Source organism: Tachyglossus aculeatus, chromosome X1, assembly GCF_015852505.1.
Source record: "Tachyglossus aculeatus isolate mTacAcu1 chromosome X1, mTacAcu1.pri, whole genome shotgun sequence".
In the NCBI taxonomy this organism is placed as follows: domain Eukaryota; kingdom Metazoa; phylum Chordata; class Mammalia; order Monotremata; family Tachyglossidae; genus Tachyglossus; species Tachyglossus aculeatus.
The window spans coordinates 117,717,241-117,735,080 of record NC_052101.1 but is presented as its reverse complement, the minus strand read 5'-3'; the positions used below and the strand labels follow the sequence as shown (position 1 = coordinate 117,735,080).

Genomic DNA, 17,840 nt, shown 5'->3' with positions numbered 1-17,840 from the left:
TATGAACCCACTTTAGCTATCGGGTACAGAAGATTAATTCTTTTACAACTGAAGAGGTTTTGCTCTTGGTTCTTCTTGATTAGGAGGCAGTGGAGTAAATTAAGTTCTTTAGCTTTCCCATTTGTAAGAGGGAGGACCTGCATAAGAATGGGGGGGTAGCGAGGAAGAAACCAGAGGGGCAGCGGTCTTCTACTGAAGTCACTAGGGAGTAGTCTGAGAGTGTTGCTGGTGGTGAAGAACTTGGCAGGGTGGGGTGTTGTTATGAGAAGCAGCAGAAATGCTCAACTAACGGGATTGTGGTAGTGTTGCTACCTCAATATTTTGACGCCCTTCTGCCCGGGTCGACGATCTTGTTGTAGTGAATAAACTAGTATTTCCTCTAAAATTCCAAGCATCTTTCAGGTGTATCTAGCTGGGTAGCCTGGATTAGTTTCCCGATAACATTGGACTTCTTCCCAAATTGCCTTAGGGGATGAAGATCTTAGAGGAGGAGAGTGAGGCCCCAGAGGGTGGGGAGGAGAACGGTTCGACAACCCCATGGGAGAGAAGGGAGAAGAAAGGCAAGGTTGGGGGAGCTCCAAGAGCTCCCTTCCAGCCCTTTGAAGAAGGGGAGGGGAGCCGCCCCACCAATCAATCAATCAATCGTATTTATTGAGCACTTACTGTGTGCAGAGCACTGTACTAAGCAGCGTGGCTCAGTGGAAAGAGCCTGGGCTTTGGAGTCAGAGGTCATGGGTTTGAATCCCGGCTCCACCACAAGTCTGCTGTGTGACCTTGGGCAAGTCACTTAACTTCTCTGAGCCTCAGTTACCTCATCTGTAAAAATGGGGATTAAGACTGTGAGCCCCACGTGGGACAACTTGATCACACTGTATCCCCCCCTCAGTGCTTAGAACAGTGCTTTGCACATAGTAAGCGCTTAACAAATGCCATAATTATTATTATTATTACTACTAAGTGCTTGGGAAGTACAAGTTGGCAACATATAGAGACAGTCCCTACCCAACAGTGGGCTCACAGTCTAAAAGGGGGAGACGGAGAACAAAACCAAACATACTAACAAAATAAAATAAATAGAATAGACATGTACAAGTAAAATAAATAAATAGCTCAGAGTAGTAAAGAAGCAGGTGCTTCATACGTCCTGAGGACCCAGGCCCGATGGGAAATAATAATAATAATAATAACAAGGATGGCATTTGTTAAGCGCTTACTGTGTGCCAAGCACTGTTCTAAGAGCTGGGGAGGGTCCAGGGTGATCAGGTTGTCCCACGTGGGGCTCACAGTCTTCATCCCCATTTTCCAGATGAGGGAATGGCCACCAATGGCTACCAATCAATCTGCGCATCAGGCAGAAACTCCTCACCCTGGGCTTCAAGGCTGTCCATCACCTCGCCCCCTCCTACCTCACCTCCCTTCTCTCCTTCTACAGCCCAGCCCGCACCCTCCGCTCCTCCGCCGCTAATCTCCTCACCGTACCTCGTTCTCGCCTGTCCCGCCATCGACCCCCGGCCCACGTCATCCCCCGGGCCTGAAATGCCCTCCCTCTGCCCATCCGCCAAGCTAGCTCTCTTCCTCCCTTCAAGGCCCTGCTGAGAGCTCACCTCCTCCAGGAGGCCTTCCCAGACTGAGCCCCTTCCTTCCTGTCCCCCTCGTCCCCCTCTCCATCCCCCCATCTTACCTCCTTCCCTTCCCCACAGCACCTGTATATATGTTTGTACATATTTATTACTCTATTTATTTATTTTACTTGTACATATCTATTCTATTTATTTTATTTTGTTAGTATGTTTGGTCCTGTTCTCTGTCTCCCCCGTTTTAGACTGTGAGCCCACTGTTGGGTAGGGACCGTCTCTATATGTTGCCAACTTGTACTTCCCAGGCGCTTAGTACAGTGCTCTGCACACAGTAAGCGCTCAATAAATACGATTGATTGATTGATTGGACCCGAGGCCTGGAGTAGTGAAGTGACTTGCCCAAAGTCACCCAGCTGACAGGCGGCGGGGTCGGGATTTGAACCTGTGACCTCTGCCTCCCAAGCCCGCACTCGGGCCACTAAGCCACGGCAAGGGTGGGCGGCTGGCCGGCGGGGCCGCTCCTGGCCGCCCCCTAGAGGCGGGGGAGGGAAATCCCCGGACCTGCCCAACATGGCTGCGCGGCGGGGCTGTCGCGCTGAGGTCACCGTGGCGCGCCGGGGGGCGGGGCGGCCGGGCCGCGGGGGGGGCCGGGGGGGGGCCGGGGGAGAGATTTAAAGGGACAATGTCCCCGGCGCGGCGGCGGCGGCGGCTGCGGAGGCCGCGGGACCGGGACAGGCGGCGACGGCGGCGACGCTGAGCGGAGCTCCGCGCTCAGCCGCCCGGCCGGCGGCACCGCCCCGCGGTGAGTGCGGGGCCCGGGACCCCGCCCGACCCGGGGGAGCCCCCGGCGCTGCGGGCGGGGCGGAGCCGGCGGGGGGAGGAGGAGGAGGCCCGGGCCGGGCTGGGACCCGGCTGGGACCCCCCCCCCCCCCGGAGGGGGGGGGGAGGGGGTTGGGGCGCGGGCTCCGGGGGGGGCGGGGTCTGGGGCGAGGGGCGGGGAGGGGGCGTGGCCCGGGGCAGGTGGGACCGGGTGGGGGGGGGAGGCTTCAGGGGGCAGAAAGGGCGCCGGGCTGGGTGTGAGGGTGGAGGCTGAGATGATGGGCTGGGGGAAGCTGGGCAGGTGCCCCTAGGTCGGGGGAGGCTCTCGTGGCAAGCAGGCTTGCCCTAGGGTGGGTCTGGCTGGGGGTGGCCCCGGGCTCTGGGTGGGGGAGGGCCGGGCCGGGGGGTGCTGGGACCATCCTCCGTTGGAGCGATGCTGACCTCAGGGGCAGGAAGTAACGGAGATGCTGGCAACTGCCATGGGATGGGGGGGGCGGTGGCCGGGGAGGGGCCAACGTGCAGCCAGCTGAAGAGTCGCTTGGGTCGAGTCAGGGCATCGGGTCTATCGAGGCCACCGACGGGAGGGGGATTTGCCGAAGAGGGGGCCGTGGCTGATGTTGGCACTGCTTGAGGGAGGGGAGGCAGGTGCCAGGCTGGCAGTGCCCCTGGCGCAGGCATGATGCTGGCATGGCCTGAGTTGCCTACTGCACCTGGCCAAGGCGGGCAGGGTTTGGCGAGGACCACGGAGGTTGGACGGTGGAGGCTGCCAAGCCCCCTCCCCAGTAGTTGCGAGGCCTGTCCCAGCAGAGTCCCCGCCGGAGCCGCCTCTCGGCTTTCAGTTAGGACCTCAGCAAAGGAGCCGAGGTCTCCTAAGGTCCTGGCTTTCCCCCTTCCCCGGTGTTTGTCCCGAGTCTAATGACCACTGGGCCAGATGATGTTAACTGGGGGTTTGGGGGAGAGAGAGGAAAAGTCACCTGGGTTAGGGGGCATGTGCCCTTCTGTCCAATTCAATTACCGCTCCCAGGATGGAAAACCTGGACTGCTGCTTTGTCTCAGCCGGAAGGATGGTCCCAACTCCCTGGGGTCTTTTGCTCCTCACCTGCTCACGACGGTCCAGGGAACATATCTGTTCATCGTTGTATCATACTCTCCGAAGTGCTCGGTACAGTGCTCTGCACACCGTAAGCGCTCAATGAATACGAATGGCTGACTGACCTGGCACCCTCTTGGACTCTCTCCTCCTCTGTCCACCACCCCATCCCCCTAGGCCCAAGGCTGAGAGGACAAGCTCTCCGCCTGTGGGAAGCTGGGTCTGAGATCTTCCTAAGGTTCAGTCAGAACTCTGGGGGCAGGAATTCTCCAACCAGGGCAAGCCTCCTATTTTTTTATCATATTATTATTGCTACTACAAAAATGTATGAAGCACGTACAGTGTGCAAAGCACAGTGCTTAAGGGGATAAAAATCAATTAAGACGATTAAAAAGATCAATGTAAAAATTTTTCTTGGAGGGGGTTGTCTAGGTTGTCTCGCTGTTCTGGGCAAGCAGGGCTGGGTGAGAAACAGCTACAAGTTTTCTAACGTTTCAAGTGTTGTGCAGTGGCTTTTGCCCTCTCTGTGCTCCTGGAAGGAGTTGAGCTCATCCGCTATCGTGTCGGGGGAAGGGAGGGAGAAATACTTCAGCCCCCTGCAGACCCCAGTTGTTGGAGGGCCCGTGGCCCTTCTACCTCTTCCACTCCAATTAGACCTGGAGAGAGGAACCTGCTACAGTCGGCCCACTGTTGGCTTCTAGAATTAAGTCAATCAATCAGTCCATCAGTCCATTGTATTTATTGAGTGTCTACTGTGTGCGGAACCCTATCCTAAATGCTTAGGAGAGTACATTAGAGTTGGTAGGCGTGCTCCCTGCCCTCTAGGAGCTTACAGTCTCGGGCAGGGTGCGTTCTATAAAATGTTCCCTGGGTCTGAGTCTCGAACTGGCCCTGGGTCAGAGAAGATGGGGTCCCGGTCTCTCCCGCTGCTGCCAGATGACGATCTGAATCTTTTTTTGGATGGTCCCCAAGTGCAGGGTTTTCACTAAATACTCCTGGTCCTGACCGGGCAATGCCGTTGTGCCCAGACACACTGCCAGGGCATGGCTTGTCTGCTGTTTTTCACACCAGCTGGCTTTAGTTGTGGATCAGGCAGGTATTTGGGAAGAATGGGAGTTGGCACCTTCCACATCCTTGGCTGGGATCTGAGGTGTGGTGGGCCCCGAGCACGTGTGGCTTAGCTGGAAGGAATTGGGCCTGGGTAAGCCGACAGAGCTGGGCAGCCAAACCAGCCGAACCGAACCGTGGCTGGGCCTGTCGCTCCCTGTGCAGTGCACAGGGAGGACCAGAGAGGTTGCAGGGATCGTCCGCCGGCACTGCTCCCTCGAGACTGTAAGCTCGTCGTGAGTAGGGAATGTGTCCGTTTATTGTTGTATCGTACTCTCCCAAGCGCTTAGTACAGTGCTCTGCACACAGTAAGCGCTCAATAAATACAATTGAATGAATGAACGAGTGAATGGCGGTCCCAGTACTGGTCCATCCTGGGCCTCCCCACATCCTTCCATCCCAGCCCTCTGACACCGCCTGTCCCTGGTACCCTAGCTGGGCAGCTGTCACCTCTCTTTCACTTTTAACCTTTGTTCCCCCCAATCCCCCTCCCCCCCAATCCCGTTCTGAGGGTCCTGGCCATTCCGTCCCCTGTTCCTGGAGTTGTGAGCTGAGTTGGTGGCCATCTCTTTCCCTCACCAAGTGCCATGCTCCTAGTTCTGTCTCCTGAGAAGGCGCCTCATTCCCGTCCTTCAGTTCTGCCGTTACCTTGAAGGTATTTTTAGGCAGCAAGTATGTCCTCCTCCCTCCCCCCGGGGATCTCCTGGTTTCTGGACCATCCATGCCTCCTATTCCCTGTGCCTGTCTTGGGAGCCTTGCTGACACCGTGAGAATCCGAGGCCTTTTTAGGCACGACCTCATTTGTCCTCACATCTGGGTCAGGTGGAGGGAAACTGAGGCCGGGAGGGAAAGGGGAGAACAGTCCCTGTTTGTCCTGTACTGAGTATGGGACCCAAGTGTCCTCTTAATAATGCTCTGTGCCAAGCACTGTACTAAGTGCTGGGGTAGGCAAGAAAATCAGGTCAGATCCAGCGCTTAGTGCTTGGCACTTAGTAAGAGCCTAACAAATGCCACCATTATTATTATAGAGTCCCTGCGCCATCTGGGACGCTTAGTCTAAGGGGAGGGGGAACAGGTGTTTAAACCTCATTTTTACAAATGAGGAAACTGAGTCCCAGAGCAGTGAAGTAACTTGCCCCAGGTCACACAACAGACAAGTGGAAGAGCCAACATTAAAAGCCAGGTCCTCTGACGCCGAGGCCCCTGCTCTGTCCGCTAGGCCAAGTTGCTCCCCTTGGGCCACCCACTGGCCCCTGCCGTCTTCCTGGGTGTGGAGAGAGAGAGAGAGAAGTTATCCCTGAGACCTCAGAAAGGTGACGTTGGAAGAGGGGGCAGGACTTGAACATGCAAGAGAAGCAGTGATATCTAGTGGATAGAGCATGGGCCTGGAAATCAGAAGGACCTGTGTTCCAACCCTGGCTCCATCACTTGTCTGCTGTGTCCTTGGGCAAGCCACTTAGCTTCTCGTGCCTCAGTTACCTCAGCTGTAAAATGGGGATTAAGACTGTGAGCTCCATGTGGAACATGGACTGTGACCAACTTGATTAGCTTGGATCTATAGTGCCTGGTACATAGTAAGTGCTTAACAAATACCATTTAAAAGAAAAAACAAGGCCAGCGGTTTACTGCCTGAGGGTAGGAATTCCACATGGGTGGGGTGTTGGGTTTCTTTAGTGCTCCCTTGTTGGAAGTGGTGCAGGAGACAGAGAAGACCCTTTCAACCCCAGGGCTCAGGCACGGAGCCCTCAACACTCTCCAGAGGCTTGATGCTGCCCGGCTTCTGGACCCACTTGGAGACCCCTCCTGTCCCCCACCCTCGACACCCACTTTTTCATCTCAGTTTTCTTCTTTCCTCTTTCTCCCCCCAACCCCACTCCTCCTCCAGATATCTGGTGAGCGGTGTCTAGGCCACGATGAATCGCTGAGAGCCCACTGGCGAGCCAAAGGATGGAGAAGTGTGGCCGGTCTCCTGCCTCCGAGTGGCCCAGGGAGCGTCAGGGAGAAGGGACACCGGGGCCTGCCCCCCTTGAATGTTCCCGGGGCCTCGAAAGAATCTCCAGTTTGGCCCAAGCCACTGGGACCCTGGTGGAGAGCGAGGATGGGACAGAAGCCGGGGAAGGAGAGGGAGACAGCCGGCACGGAGCTGCCTTCTACCCAGCCGGAAGCCCAGGCGCCCTGAGCATGGAGGAGCCCCTGGAAACAGGAGAACCCTGTATTGGAAGCAGTTTCTCGTTGGATTCCAGCTTGGATGCGGGTAAAGGCGGGCATTTGTGGTTGGGGGAGGGGGGCGGGTGGGATGCACCTCTTCCAGGCCTGAGACCGAGGGCGGCTGGCAGTTCAGGGATGGAGTGGAGAGGGGGGTGTCAAAGGTCAGAGGCCAGCGCTCTTGTTCGGCTCAACTTGTAGGAGCCAGAAGTGGGGCGAGGAACCAAGCATTCTGGCTCTAAGCTTCCTGGGCCCCTGCTATGCTGGCTTTCGGTCCTTTGCCCCGGCATCATTAGTTCCTGGATCTTGGTTGGTGGCGACATGGGGCGCTGAGTCGGGGGGAAGGGAGGGTGAAGAAGAGGTGAGCGGTCTTTCCATGGCTTAGTGGCTAGAGCACGGGCGTAGGAGTCAGGCAGGGGACTCCTCAAGGCAGCTAGCTTTGTGTCTTTGGGCAGCCCCATCCAGAGAAAGTGGTGGCCAGGTCAGCATGCTCTGGAGGTTGTCTCCCCCCTCCCTGAAGATCTCCCTGAAGGACTTTGAAGTAATGGGAGGAAGAGGGGCTGGGGACATCCTCCCTCAGTTACAGCGAGGGGAAAACCGAGACTCCCAGGGCCACAAAGGGGTAAGCCAGGTGACTTTCTGGTTGCCGGCTGTGTGTTCTGCCTCCTCTCCCTGGAAGGAAGCCTTAGGTCTGTCGCCTACCTCTTCACCTCCCACAGAAAGTCATCCCTTGGGCTCAACCCTGGCAGACAGAAGGAGAACCCAGGGAGTCGGAGGCTGGAGGAGCATGCCCAGCTTGGACGCCTGCCCCCTCAGCCTCAGTCTTCCGCTTGGTCAGAGAGGCAGCAACTCCCTTCGGGCTTCCCCTAGTGCAAAGTTCAGCCCCTCTGGAAGCTGCATTTGCTCTCGGACTTCTGTGGTCTAAGGATGCCGAAGTTGAATGGACTCAGTTAATCTCCTGTGGCCAAGAAGTTATCGCAGCTTCCAAACTGGCCGCGTGAATGCTGAGGGAAGAGCTGAGGTCTAGGAGGTTTCGGGGAGGTTCTTGGAGCGACAGCATAGCCTAGTGGAAAGAGCCTGGGAGTCAAAGGATCTGGATTCTAATCTCAGTTCTGCCACTTGTCTGCTGTGTGAACTTGGACAAGTCTTAGTCAAGCACTTAGTACAGTGCCGAGCACTTAGTACAGTGCTGTGCACACAGTAAGCACTCAATAAATATGAATGAATGAAGTCACTTCACTTCTCTAGGTCTCAGTTTCCACATTGCAAAATAGGGATTCGATACCTGTTCTCCCTCCTACTTAGACTGAGAGCCTCATGTGGAATCTGATCAATCAATCAATCATATTTATTGAGCACCTACCATGTGCGGAGCACTGTACTAGGCGCTTGGAGGAGTGCAATACAACAGTAAAACAGATCCATTCCCTGCCCACAATGATCTTACAGCCTGTTGTATCTAACACAGTGCTTGATGCATAGTAAGGACTTAACAAATATCTCAATTATAATTTTATTATTATATTATATACTAATATTATTATTATCAAGTATTGGAGCTGGTGGGCTGATTTCTTTATTGACTTGGAAAGACCCTGGATTGGAACAGCTCAGAGACTTTACAAAGGCTTTTTCATCTGCCCTCACAGGAGCCTTGTGAAGGACAGACAGCTTCTGCCGGTGGAACCTCTTTTTTCTAGGTGATGAGTGGCATTTAGCGAAGGCAGAGGCACTGTACTAGGCGTTCAAGCACATACTGCAGAAGTTCAATCTGGTCCCAGCCCTTGAGGATTTTTACCTCCTAATGGGAGACCAACCTTTCTAGATGAGAAGCAGCATGGCTTAGTGGATAGAGCATGGGCCTAGGACTCAGAAAGTCATGGGTTCTAATTCCGGCTCCACCACTTGTCTGCTGAGTGACCTTGGGCAAGTCACTTCACTTTTCTGGGCCTCAGTTACCTCATCTGTAAAATGGGGATTAAGCCTGCGAGCCCCACAGGGTAGAGGGACTGTGTCCAACCTGATTTGCTTGTATCCACCCAGTACTTAGTACCATGTCTGGCACAGAGTAAGCGCTTAACAAATATAATAATTATTTTTATATTAATTATAATTATATATATTATTATAATAGTCTTATTATTATTGTTGTGTGGTGCCAGTGGGATGTCCGTGGAGGAGCCAGAACTGCAATCCAGTTTCCCTAACCCTAGAGGCCATGACATTCTCCTCTAGATCCCAGAGACTGTCTGCTTGGCATTGCCAGCCTTGTAGAGTGTGGTGCCTTGATCCGCCCTGCTCTCTTCCTTGGGGATGGGTCCCTGTTCATCTTCCAACCTATCTCTTCCTCTTTGCTTTGGATGGGAGTTGCTACAGTTCCCCCTCAGGACCTGAAGACGGGGAACCTGAGGCCCAGCTAGGGCAGAAGTGAGCCCGGAATCCAGCCATTCTGGCATTCCAGTCCAGTCAGCTCCCTGCTTTTGGAGCCTTTTGGAGGGAGAGGGTGACACCAGCCCCCTTTGTTCTCTGGGCCTCCACTTGCCCTGAGCTGGAGCATTTACTCAGTTTGCCACCCAGGCCGGGGGAAGGGAGAGATGCTGAACAAGCCTCTAGCTGTCTCCCAGGTTGCTCCAAAATGTCACGTGTCTTTGGGGCTGGAGTGCTCCCGTCCATTTTTTTATTCATAATAATAGGAACAATAATGATAACAGTAATAATAATTGGGGTATTTAAGGGCTTAGTATGTACCAAGTCCTGGGGTAGATACAAAGATCAGAGGGTCCCACCTGGGGCTCACAGTCTAAGTGGGACGGAGAACAGGTTTGAATCCCCATTTTGCAGATGAGGGAACTGAGGCCCAGAGAAGTGAAGTAACTTGCCCAAGGTCACACAACAGGTAAGTAGCGGAGCTGGGTGTAGAACCTAGGCCCAAGCATTTTCCACTTGGCCACGCTGCTTCTCCTAATTCAAGGAACCTGGGAGAGGGGTTCTGGAAGCCAGTGAAATTCCTGAACCTCCTCCGCAACCCCCGCCAGCCTCTCTTCTGCCATCCATGCCCCTAGTTTCCGCCTGTTTCTCCCCACCTTGGCCCCTGCCACCTGGGAGTCCCATCCACTTCTTGACACTAACACCCAGAGCTGGCAGCGTTGTGGGATGGTCTGAGATTCATTCATTCAATCATATTTATTGAGCGCTTACTGTGTGCAGAGCACTGTACTAAGCGCTTGGGAAGTACAAGTTGGCAACATATAGAGATGGTCCCTACCCAACAGCGGGCTCACAGTCTAGAAGGGGGGAGACAGACAACAAAACAAAACATATTAACAAAATAAAATAAATAGAATAAATATGTACAAGTAAAATAAATAGAGTAATAAATATGTACAAACATATATAGATATATACAGGTGCTGTGGGGAGGGGAAGGAGGTAAGGCAGGGTGGATGGGGAGGGGGAGATGGACTTGTTGGACCTAATTCTGGCCCCACTCTTAGAGGGAGGAGTCCAGACCACCCCCTTTCCCCATCTGGGTCTCTGTTTATCCACCAGAGAAAAGGAGGAAACCCTTAATTGTCACTGCTCCCCACTCCCCGTAGGCCCACTGCCTGTCACTCCCTAGAATTGAAGACCTCCTGCTTATAACAATAATTAATAATGATGGTATTTGTTAAGCGCTTACTATGTGCCAAGCACTGTTCTAAGTGCTGGGGTAGATACAGGGTAATCAGGTTGTCCCACATGGGGCTCACACTTTTAGTCCCCATTTTACAGATGAGGTAATTGAGGCACAGGAGAAATTAAGTAACTTGCCCAAGATCACACAGCAGACAAGTGGTAGAGGCGGGATGGGAGATTGCCCTCCAAACAAGACAGGGAACATGCACCCAAGTGAAGGGGAGGATGGGGGCTGGAGGGGTCCTGTTCATTTACCCTGCTTTGCCCTACTTAAAGATTAGGAATCTTTCTCTTCCCACCCAGGTCTGTTCCAAGAACAAACCTGATCCCAGCTAGCATGCTCTCTCTCTCTCTCTCTCTCTCTCTCTCTCTCTCTCTCTCTCTCTCTCTCTCTCTCTCTCTCTCTCTCTCTCTCTCTCTCTCTCTCTCTCTCTCTCTCTCTCTCTCTCTCTCTCTCTCTCTCTCTCTCTCTCTCTCTCTCTCTCTCCTCTCTCTCTCTCTCTCTCTCTCTCTCTCTCTCTCTCTCTCTCTCTCTCTCTCTCTCTCTCTCTCTCTCTCTCTCTCTCTCTCTCTCTCTCTCTCTCTCTCTCTCTCTCTCTCTCTCTCTCTCTCTCTCTCTCTCTCTCTCTCTTCCCCCCCCCCCCCCCCCCCCCCCCCCCCCCCAGGGGAGTAGTAGATCCTTGTGACCTTTGACCTGAGCTGAGGTGAAGGCTTCTTGGCTCAGCTGTCTACCAAGGAGCCTTCTCTGAAGATCTCAAAGCATTTTCACAGTGTTCATTTCCAGCATTCTTCCCTTTTTAAAGGGCGGGGAAGGTCAAAGGACTTGATCTGCCCCCAGTTTTACTTTTTATAGGAGGTAAAACTGAGGCTGAGGTGAGGGAAAGGTCATTCAGTGAATTTGCCTGGGCAGTTGGGGAGGAAAGAAGACAGGAATTGAGGGGGAAAGACACAGAAATCCAAACCCCCAGTCCAGCCTCTGATTCAGGCACTGACAGTTTCTAGATTACAGGGTCAGATAATAATGATTGCAGTGTTCGTTAAATGCTTACTGTGTGCCAAGCACTGTGCTAAGTGCAGGGGTAGATACAAGAGAATCAGGTTGGACCCAATCCCTGTCCCACATGATGGCTTACAGTCTAAGTGGGAGAGAGAATGGATATTGAATCCCCATTTTACAGATGAGAAAACGGAGGTACAGGGAAGTTGTGAGTTGCCCAAGGTCACACAGTGGCAAGCAGCGGAGCCGGGTTTGGAATCCAGGTCTCCATACTCTGTCCTGTGCCCTTTCCACTAGGCCATACCGCTCTGATCAAATCTCCAGCTGCCTTCCCCCACTTTGTCTTCCACTTCTCAGGCTCTTCTTGCCACCATCTTGGAGCTGGCTAGACTAAGCCTCCAGGGGAAGACACTGGGTAAGGTGGCCACGGGTGATTCTCATGCATTCTGGCCAAGGAGACACAGGAGCAGTCACACGCGTTACGCGGGACTTGCAGTGTAACGGGCTGGCATCGCAGGGGTCATTTTGCAGAAGTCAGTGCGATTTGGCCCATCCTAGAGGGTTTCTTTGATAGGACCGTGATCCGCGGCCCCTCTCTCCACTCACCCCAGAGCCCCTCCTGAGTCCCCGGGAACGTGAGCACCAATTCTGAGCCCCAGAGCTCGGCGGCAGGAGCCACAGCAGAGGGAGGCTCGGGTGATTAATATGATAACTACCAGACGTGAGAACATCAGGTTCCATATTGGTACCTGACGGGACAGACCAGCCCAAAATGGGACAAATGATCCCTCTGGCTCTGGGGCTGGGGAAACTGAGGTAGCGAGCGGTTGAGGGCTGAAACCCCAGGTAGGGAGCCCTGAGGGTAGTCAAGCCAGAAACAGAAAGCACACATCCTGCCTTTGTGGAAGGCCGCCCCCATGTCACCAACGAGTGGCGGGCTGGGGGAAGTCGGGGGACAGTCGGCGGTGGAGGGGCTTTATTTGGGGAGCTTGCTCCCTCTGGTGGCTGTCGGGAAAGAATGCAGGGCACGTCATGTGGCCAGGAAGTGGATTTGAATGCTGTCACTCTTCACTCTGCCACCTGCCTCCTCTTCTGTGCCCGCTGCCCAAGCCCCTGGGAGTTCCCCATCAACTCACTGCCTGGCACTGAGAAACATAGCATGAGAGCACTAGTACTCCTCGGTTCTTTTAATGTTGCTGTGTGGCCTTGGGAAAATTGCTGAACCTCTCTGTGCCTCAAAATGGGTTTATTCCCGCCCCCCCCCCCCCCACCTGTTTCATTGAACAGGGGCTGGTGATATGGCAAGAATTTTCTCCTGAGGCCCTCAGCACACCCTGAACACATTCCAGTCACACACACTCCCTAGGAAAGTTTGGATCGGAGGCTTCACTCTCCAGGTTACAGAGGCGGCTGTTCAGGGTCAGGGAGCCAAGACTTGGGAACAAAATCCAGCTTTGCTAGATTTGAGGTGATGCTGCATAGCGGTGGGGTACTTCATAATGCCCCATCCCCACTTCCAGATAGCGTTGCTGAACTCTCGGGGTGCTGCCCATTCACCACCTCAGTTTCTCCAAGTGTAGGTACAGTCTCGTGACCAGCACGAGTTGTGGGGTCAGGACTTTTGAGGTTTCATGCTGCCACCTGAAAGGTCTAGGGCGGGGCCCATTAGGGTCTGGCTCTCGATGGATGAGGGGTGTTATGTTTGCCCCCCACCAAGCACATACTAAGAGCTGGGATAGAGACAAGAGAATCAGGTCAGACACCATCCCTGTCCCACACGAGGCCCCCAGTCTAAGTAGGAGGGAGAACAGTTATTGAATCCCCGTTTTACAGATGAGGAAACTGAGGCCCAGAGAAGTGAAGTGACTTTCAAGGGCACCCAGCAGGCAAGTGGTGGAGCCGGGATTAGAACTCAGGTCCTTGCCCTTTCCACTGTGCCACATTGCTTGATGCTATCATTCAGTTGTATTTATTGAGCACCTACTGAGTGTAGAGCACTATACTAAGCGCTTGGGAGAGTACATTACAGCCGTGAACAGCTGCTTCTCGAAACGTCCACTCTCTGCTCTTTCCAATGTGGCCATTCCATCTGGACTCCAGTCCTCTAGACTGTAAGCTCGTTGTGGGCAGGGAATGTGTCAGTTTGTTGTTGTACTCTCCCAAGTTCTTAGTACAGTGCTCTACACACAGTAAGTGCTCAATAAATACTTATTAACTGACTGAGTGGTGGCAACCTTGGTAGCAGACAACCCAGTTCAGCCAGGAATGGTTGCTGCCACCCAGATGCAAGTGGCAGGGGTAGCCTTAGCTAAACTGGTTAATATTCATTCATTCATTCATTCATTCAGTCGTATTTATTGAGCACTTACTGTGTGCAGAGCACTGTACTAAGGGCTTGGGAAGTGCAAGTCAGCAACATATAGAGACGGTCCCTACCCAACAATGGGTTCACAGTCTAGAAGGGGGAGACAGGCAACAAAACAAGTAGACCAGTGTCAATAATAATAATAATTATTATTATAATGATGGTATTTGTTAAGCACTTACTATGTGCAAAGCACTGTTCTAAGCACTGGGTACTATTAGAATAAACAGAATTATAGCTATATACACATCATTAATAAAATAAATATGTACAAGTAAAATAAATAGAGTAATAAATATGTAGAAATATATACAAGTGCTGTGAAGAGGGAAAGGGGGTAGGGCGGGGGGGTGATGGGGAGGGGAGGAAAAAGTGGGGGCTCAGTCTGGGAAGGCCTTCTGGAGGAGGTGAGCTCTCAGTAGGGCTTTGAAGGGAGGGAGAGAGCTAGTTTGGCAGATGTGCAGTGGGAGGGCATTCCAGGCCAGAGGGAGGGCATTCCAGGCCAGAGGAAGGATGTGGACCAGGGTTTGACAGCGGAACAGGTGAGAATGAGGCACAGTGAGGAGGTTAGCGGCAGAGGAGTGGAGTGTGCGGGCTGGGCTGTAGAATGAGAGAAGGGAGGTGAGGTAGGAGGGGGCGAGGTGATGCAGAATTATAATCATAATTGTGGTATCTGTTAAGTACTTACTGTGTGCCAAGCACTGTACTAAGCACTGGGGTAGATACAAGGTAATCAAATCCCACACTGGGCTCCCAGTCTAGGAGGGAGAACAGGTATTGCAGATGAGGGAACTGAGGCAGAGAAGTGAAGTGACTTGCCCAAGTTCACACAGCAGGGAAGTGATAGAGCTGGGATTCAAATTCAGGTCCTCCAATTCCCGGGTCCATGCTCTTTTCACTGGGCCACACTGCTTCCCGACATGTCCATAATGGTTGGCCACTGATTGCCCCAGGTTGGGACACCGGGGCCACTGCAACTTCTTTCTGGGTGGTGTCGACAAGTCTCCCCTTTCTCTCCTTTCTCCTCTTCCCTTCTCTGGTCCCCACTCTGCCTAGGTGACCAAAAATAGAAGTGTATGCAGTGAGCAAGACCACTGTTCCTTCTCGGACTTCTTTTGACCTTCTTTCAATTTCACGATCCCATTCCTCCTCAATCCCTGGACTGCTTGCGGGGGGTTATTAATAACAGTAATAAGAATTCCATTCTCAGGCAAGGGTGAGCAACAGGTTAGCCCAGGGTATTAAACCTCAAATAATGATAACATAACTGTGGGGGTTTGGTTAAAGCGCTTACTATGTGCCGAGGTCTGTATTAAGCACTGGAGTAGATAGCTATGAGATAGAGAGGACACTGCCCCTGTTCCGCATGGGTCTCACAGTCTAACCAGGAGAGAGAAGGCATATTGAATCCCCGTTTTACAGATGGGGAAACTGAGGCAGAGAGCAGTGAAGTGACCTGCCCAATGTCAGGCTGCAGGCAAGTGGCGGAGCTGGGATTAGAACTCAGCTCCCTGACTCCCAGGGCCATGCTCTTTCCACCAGGCCGTGCTGCTTCTCCAAGTGTCTGCAATGGTGGAAAGAACCTCAAGGCCTGAAGAGAGGGGGAGGCCTTGCCCCCCGAGCCCAGCCTGGAAGTGGAACAAAGACCTTCCAATCCCTCCGCTGTCACTCATTCATTCATCCCATCGTATTTATTAAGCGCTTACTGCTTCTCTCCCTTGTCTTAGGCCAGCCTCTGAAAACGGTGGTCCTCTGCCCCAGTTTAGAACCTTCACTTCCACCTAGAGAGACCAGTCGTTTAGTTGGGTACCAGACTATCCAGTTTTCAGCTGGCCCGTTCCCGTTCCAGTATGAATCCAGCACCAGATGCCTTTATTGTAGTTAGTATGTTTATTTTTAAATGCCCAGGCTCCCCCCTCTTTGGCTTCTGCAACCGAGTTCCACAGCAATGCCTGTGTTCAGAGCGACCTGGCAGGGGAACACAGCGGCCCTGGAGCAACTGGGAGTGGACTGAGGAGAGGGGGGCAGGACAGCCGGAGAAACGCTCTAGGTTCGGGCACGATCGGGTGGATTCCGGCACATGTGGAGTCCACGTGATGTCGTCCGGTTCCGCTGCACGCAGGCCTAGTGCTTGTGATGTCACATGTTCGTTCAGTCATATTTATCGAGTACTTACTGTGTGCAGAGCACTGTACTAAGCGCGTGGAAAGTACAATTTGGCAACATATAGAGACAGTCCCTACCTAACGATGGGCTCACAGTCTGGAAGGGGGAGACAGACAGCAAAACAAAACAAATAGACAGGTGTCAATGCCATCAAAATAAATAGAATTATAGATATATACCCGTCATTAATAAAATTAATAGAGTAATAGATATGTACAAATATATACAAATGCTGTGGGGAGGGGAAGGGGATAGGGCAGAGGGAGGGAGTGGGGGTGATGGGGAAGTGAGGAGGAGCAGAGGATAAGGGAGGGCTCAGTCTGGGAATGCCTCCTGGAAGAGGTGAGCTCTAAGTAGGGCTTTGGCTTGGTTTGTTTTCTGGGTGCCTTGACTGGTCACCCATTTTCTACCTTGGACTTCAAAGCATGAAGTGGTGGAGATGGTGTGGCTGGGAGAGTCTATGAGGAGAGAAGAGAGGACTCTCAGCCGGGTTCTTATGCGGAGAAGCAGCATGGCCTAGTGGAAAGAACATGGGCTTGGGAGTTCGAGGACCTGGGTTAATAATAATAATTGTGGTATTTGTTAAGCGCTTAAGTGTTCTAAGCACTGGGGGAGTGGGTATCAGCAAATCGGGTTGGTTACAGTCCCCGTCCCACATAGGGCTCACCGTCTTAATCCTCATTTTACAGTTGAGGTAACTGAGGCCCAGAGAAGTGAAGGGACTTGCCCAAGGTCACGTGGCAGAGTGACAGATCTGGGATTAGAACTCAGGTCCTTCTGACTCCCAAGCCCATGCTCTCTCCACTAGGCCACGCTGCTTCTCTACTGTGAGCCCATTGTTGGGTAGGGGCCGTCTCTATATGGTGCCAACTTGTACTTCCCAAGCGCTTAGTACGGTGCTCTGCACACAGTAAGCGCTCCATAAATATGATTGATTGAATGAATGAATAATCCTGGGTCTAATCGTGGCTCTGCCAAATGCTTGCTGTGTGACCTTGGGTAAGTACTTCACTTCTCTATACCTCAGTTCTTTTGTTGTCCCTCCTACTCAGACTGCGTGCCCCATGCGGGCGGGGGTCTGTGTCCAACCTAACTATCTACCCCAGCACTTAGAAGAGCATTTGACACATGGTAAGCATTTAACAAATGCCATTTTTTAAAAAAAAGAAGTCTTCCCAGCAGGCCGGATGTATTCTGCTGGGAACTTGTCGGGGTCGTGTATGAATGAGGACACTGGAGGTAGAACAGGGTTAGGGCTTGGCAGCTGGGCAGCCCTGCACCCTCTCCCAGTAATAATAAGAAGAATCATGGGGTGCTATCTGTTAAGCACTCATAGGCCACATTCAGTGCTAAGCCCTGGAGTAGATGGTCTTGTCTTGTCTTACGCTGTCAAGTCGCCTCCGACGCATAACGAAGCCATGGACGCATCTCTCCCAGAATGCCCCACCTCCATCTTCAATCGTTCTGGTAGTGTATCCAGAGAGTTTTCTTGGTAAAAATATGGAAGTGGTTTACCATTGCCTCCTTCCGTGCTGTAAACTTGAGTCTCCACCCTCAACTCTCTCCCATGCCACTGCTGCCCAGCACGGGTGAGTTTTGACTTGTAGCAGATTGTCTTCCACTTGCTAGCTGCTGCCCAAGCTAGGAATGGAATGGATATGCCTCTGCTTGACTCTCCCTCCTGTAGTTGAGACTGATAGAAGTACAGGTGTGACCCTGAGGTTGGGGGGTAGATGGTAGGTACAAGATAACCAAGTCGGACCCAGTCCCTAATACGGATAATAACGATTGTGGTATTCAGCGCTTACTATGTGCTAAACACTGTAATCATAATAATAA

General features: G+C 52.8%; 1 protein-coding gene across 2 annotated transcripts in view; it reads left to right on the top strand.

Annotated features, from left to right (window-relative positions):
- The first annotated feature begins 2,320 nt into the window (after positions 1-2,320).
- Positions 2,321-17,840, top strand: part of LOC119950355 (protein Wiz-like) — a 63,377-nt gene continuing 47,857 nt past the window's right edge. Inside the window, exons 1-2 of one of the 2 annotated variants that reach the window (XM_038772672.1) lie at positions 2,321-2,379; positions 6,479-6,847. In XM_038772672.1, coding sequence (XP_038628600.1) covers positions 6,541-6,847 — 307 coding nt within the window. In that variant the 5' untranslated portion in view covers positions 2,321-2,379; positions 6,479-6,540. Of the gene's footprint in view, positions 2,380-5,193; positions 5,249-6,478; positions 6,848-17,840 lie in introns of those variants that run through there. The other variant, XM_038772674.1, reaches the window with a different exon arrangement.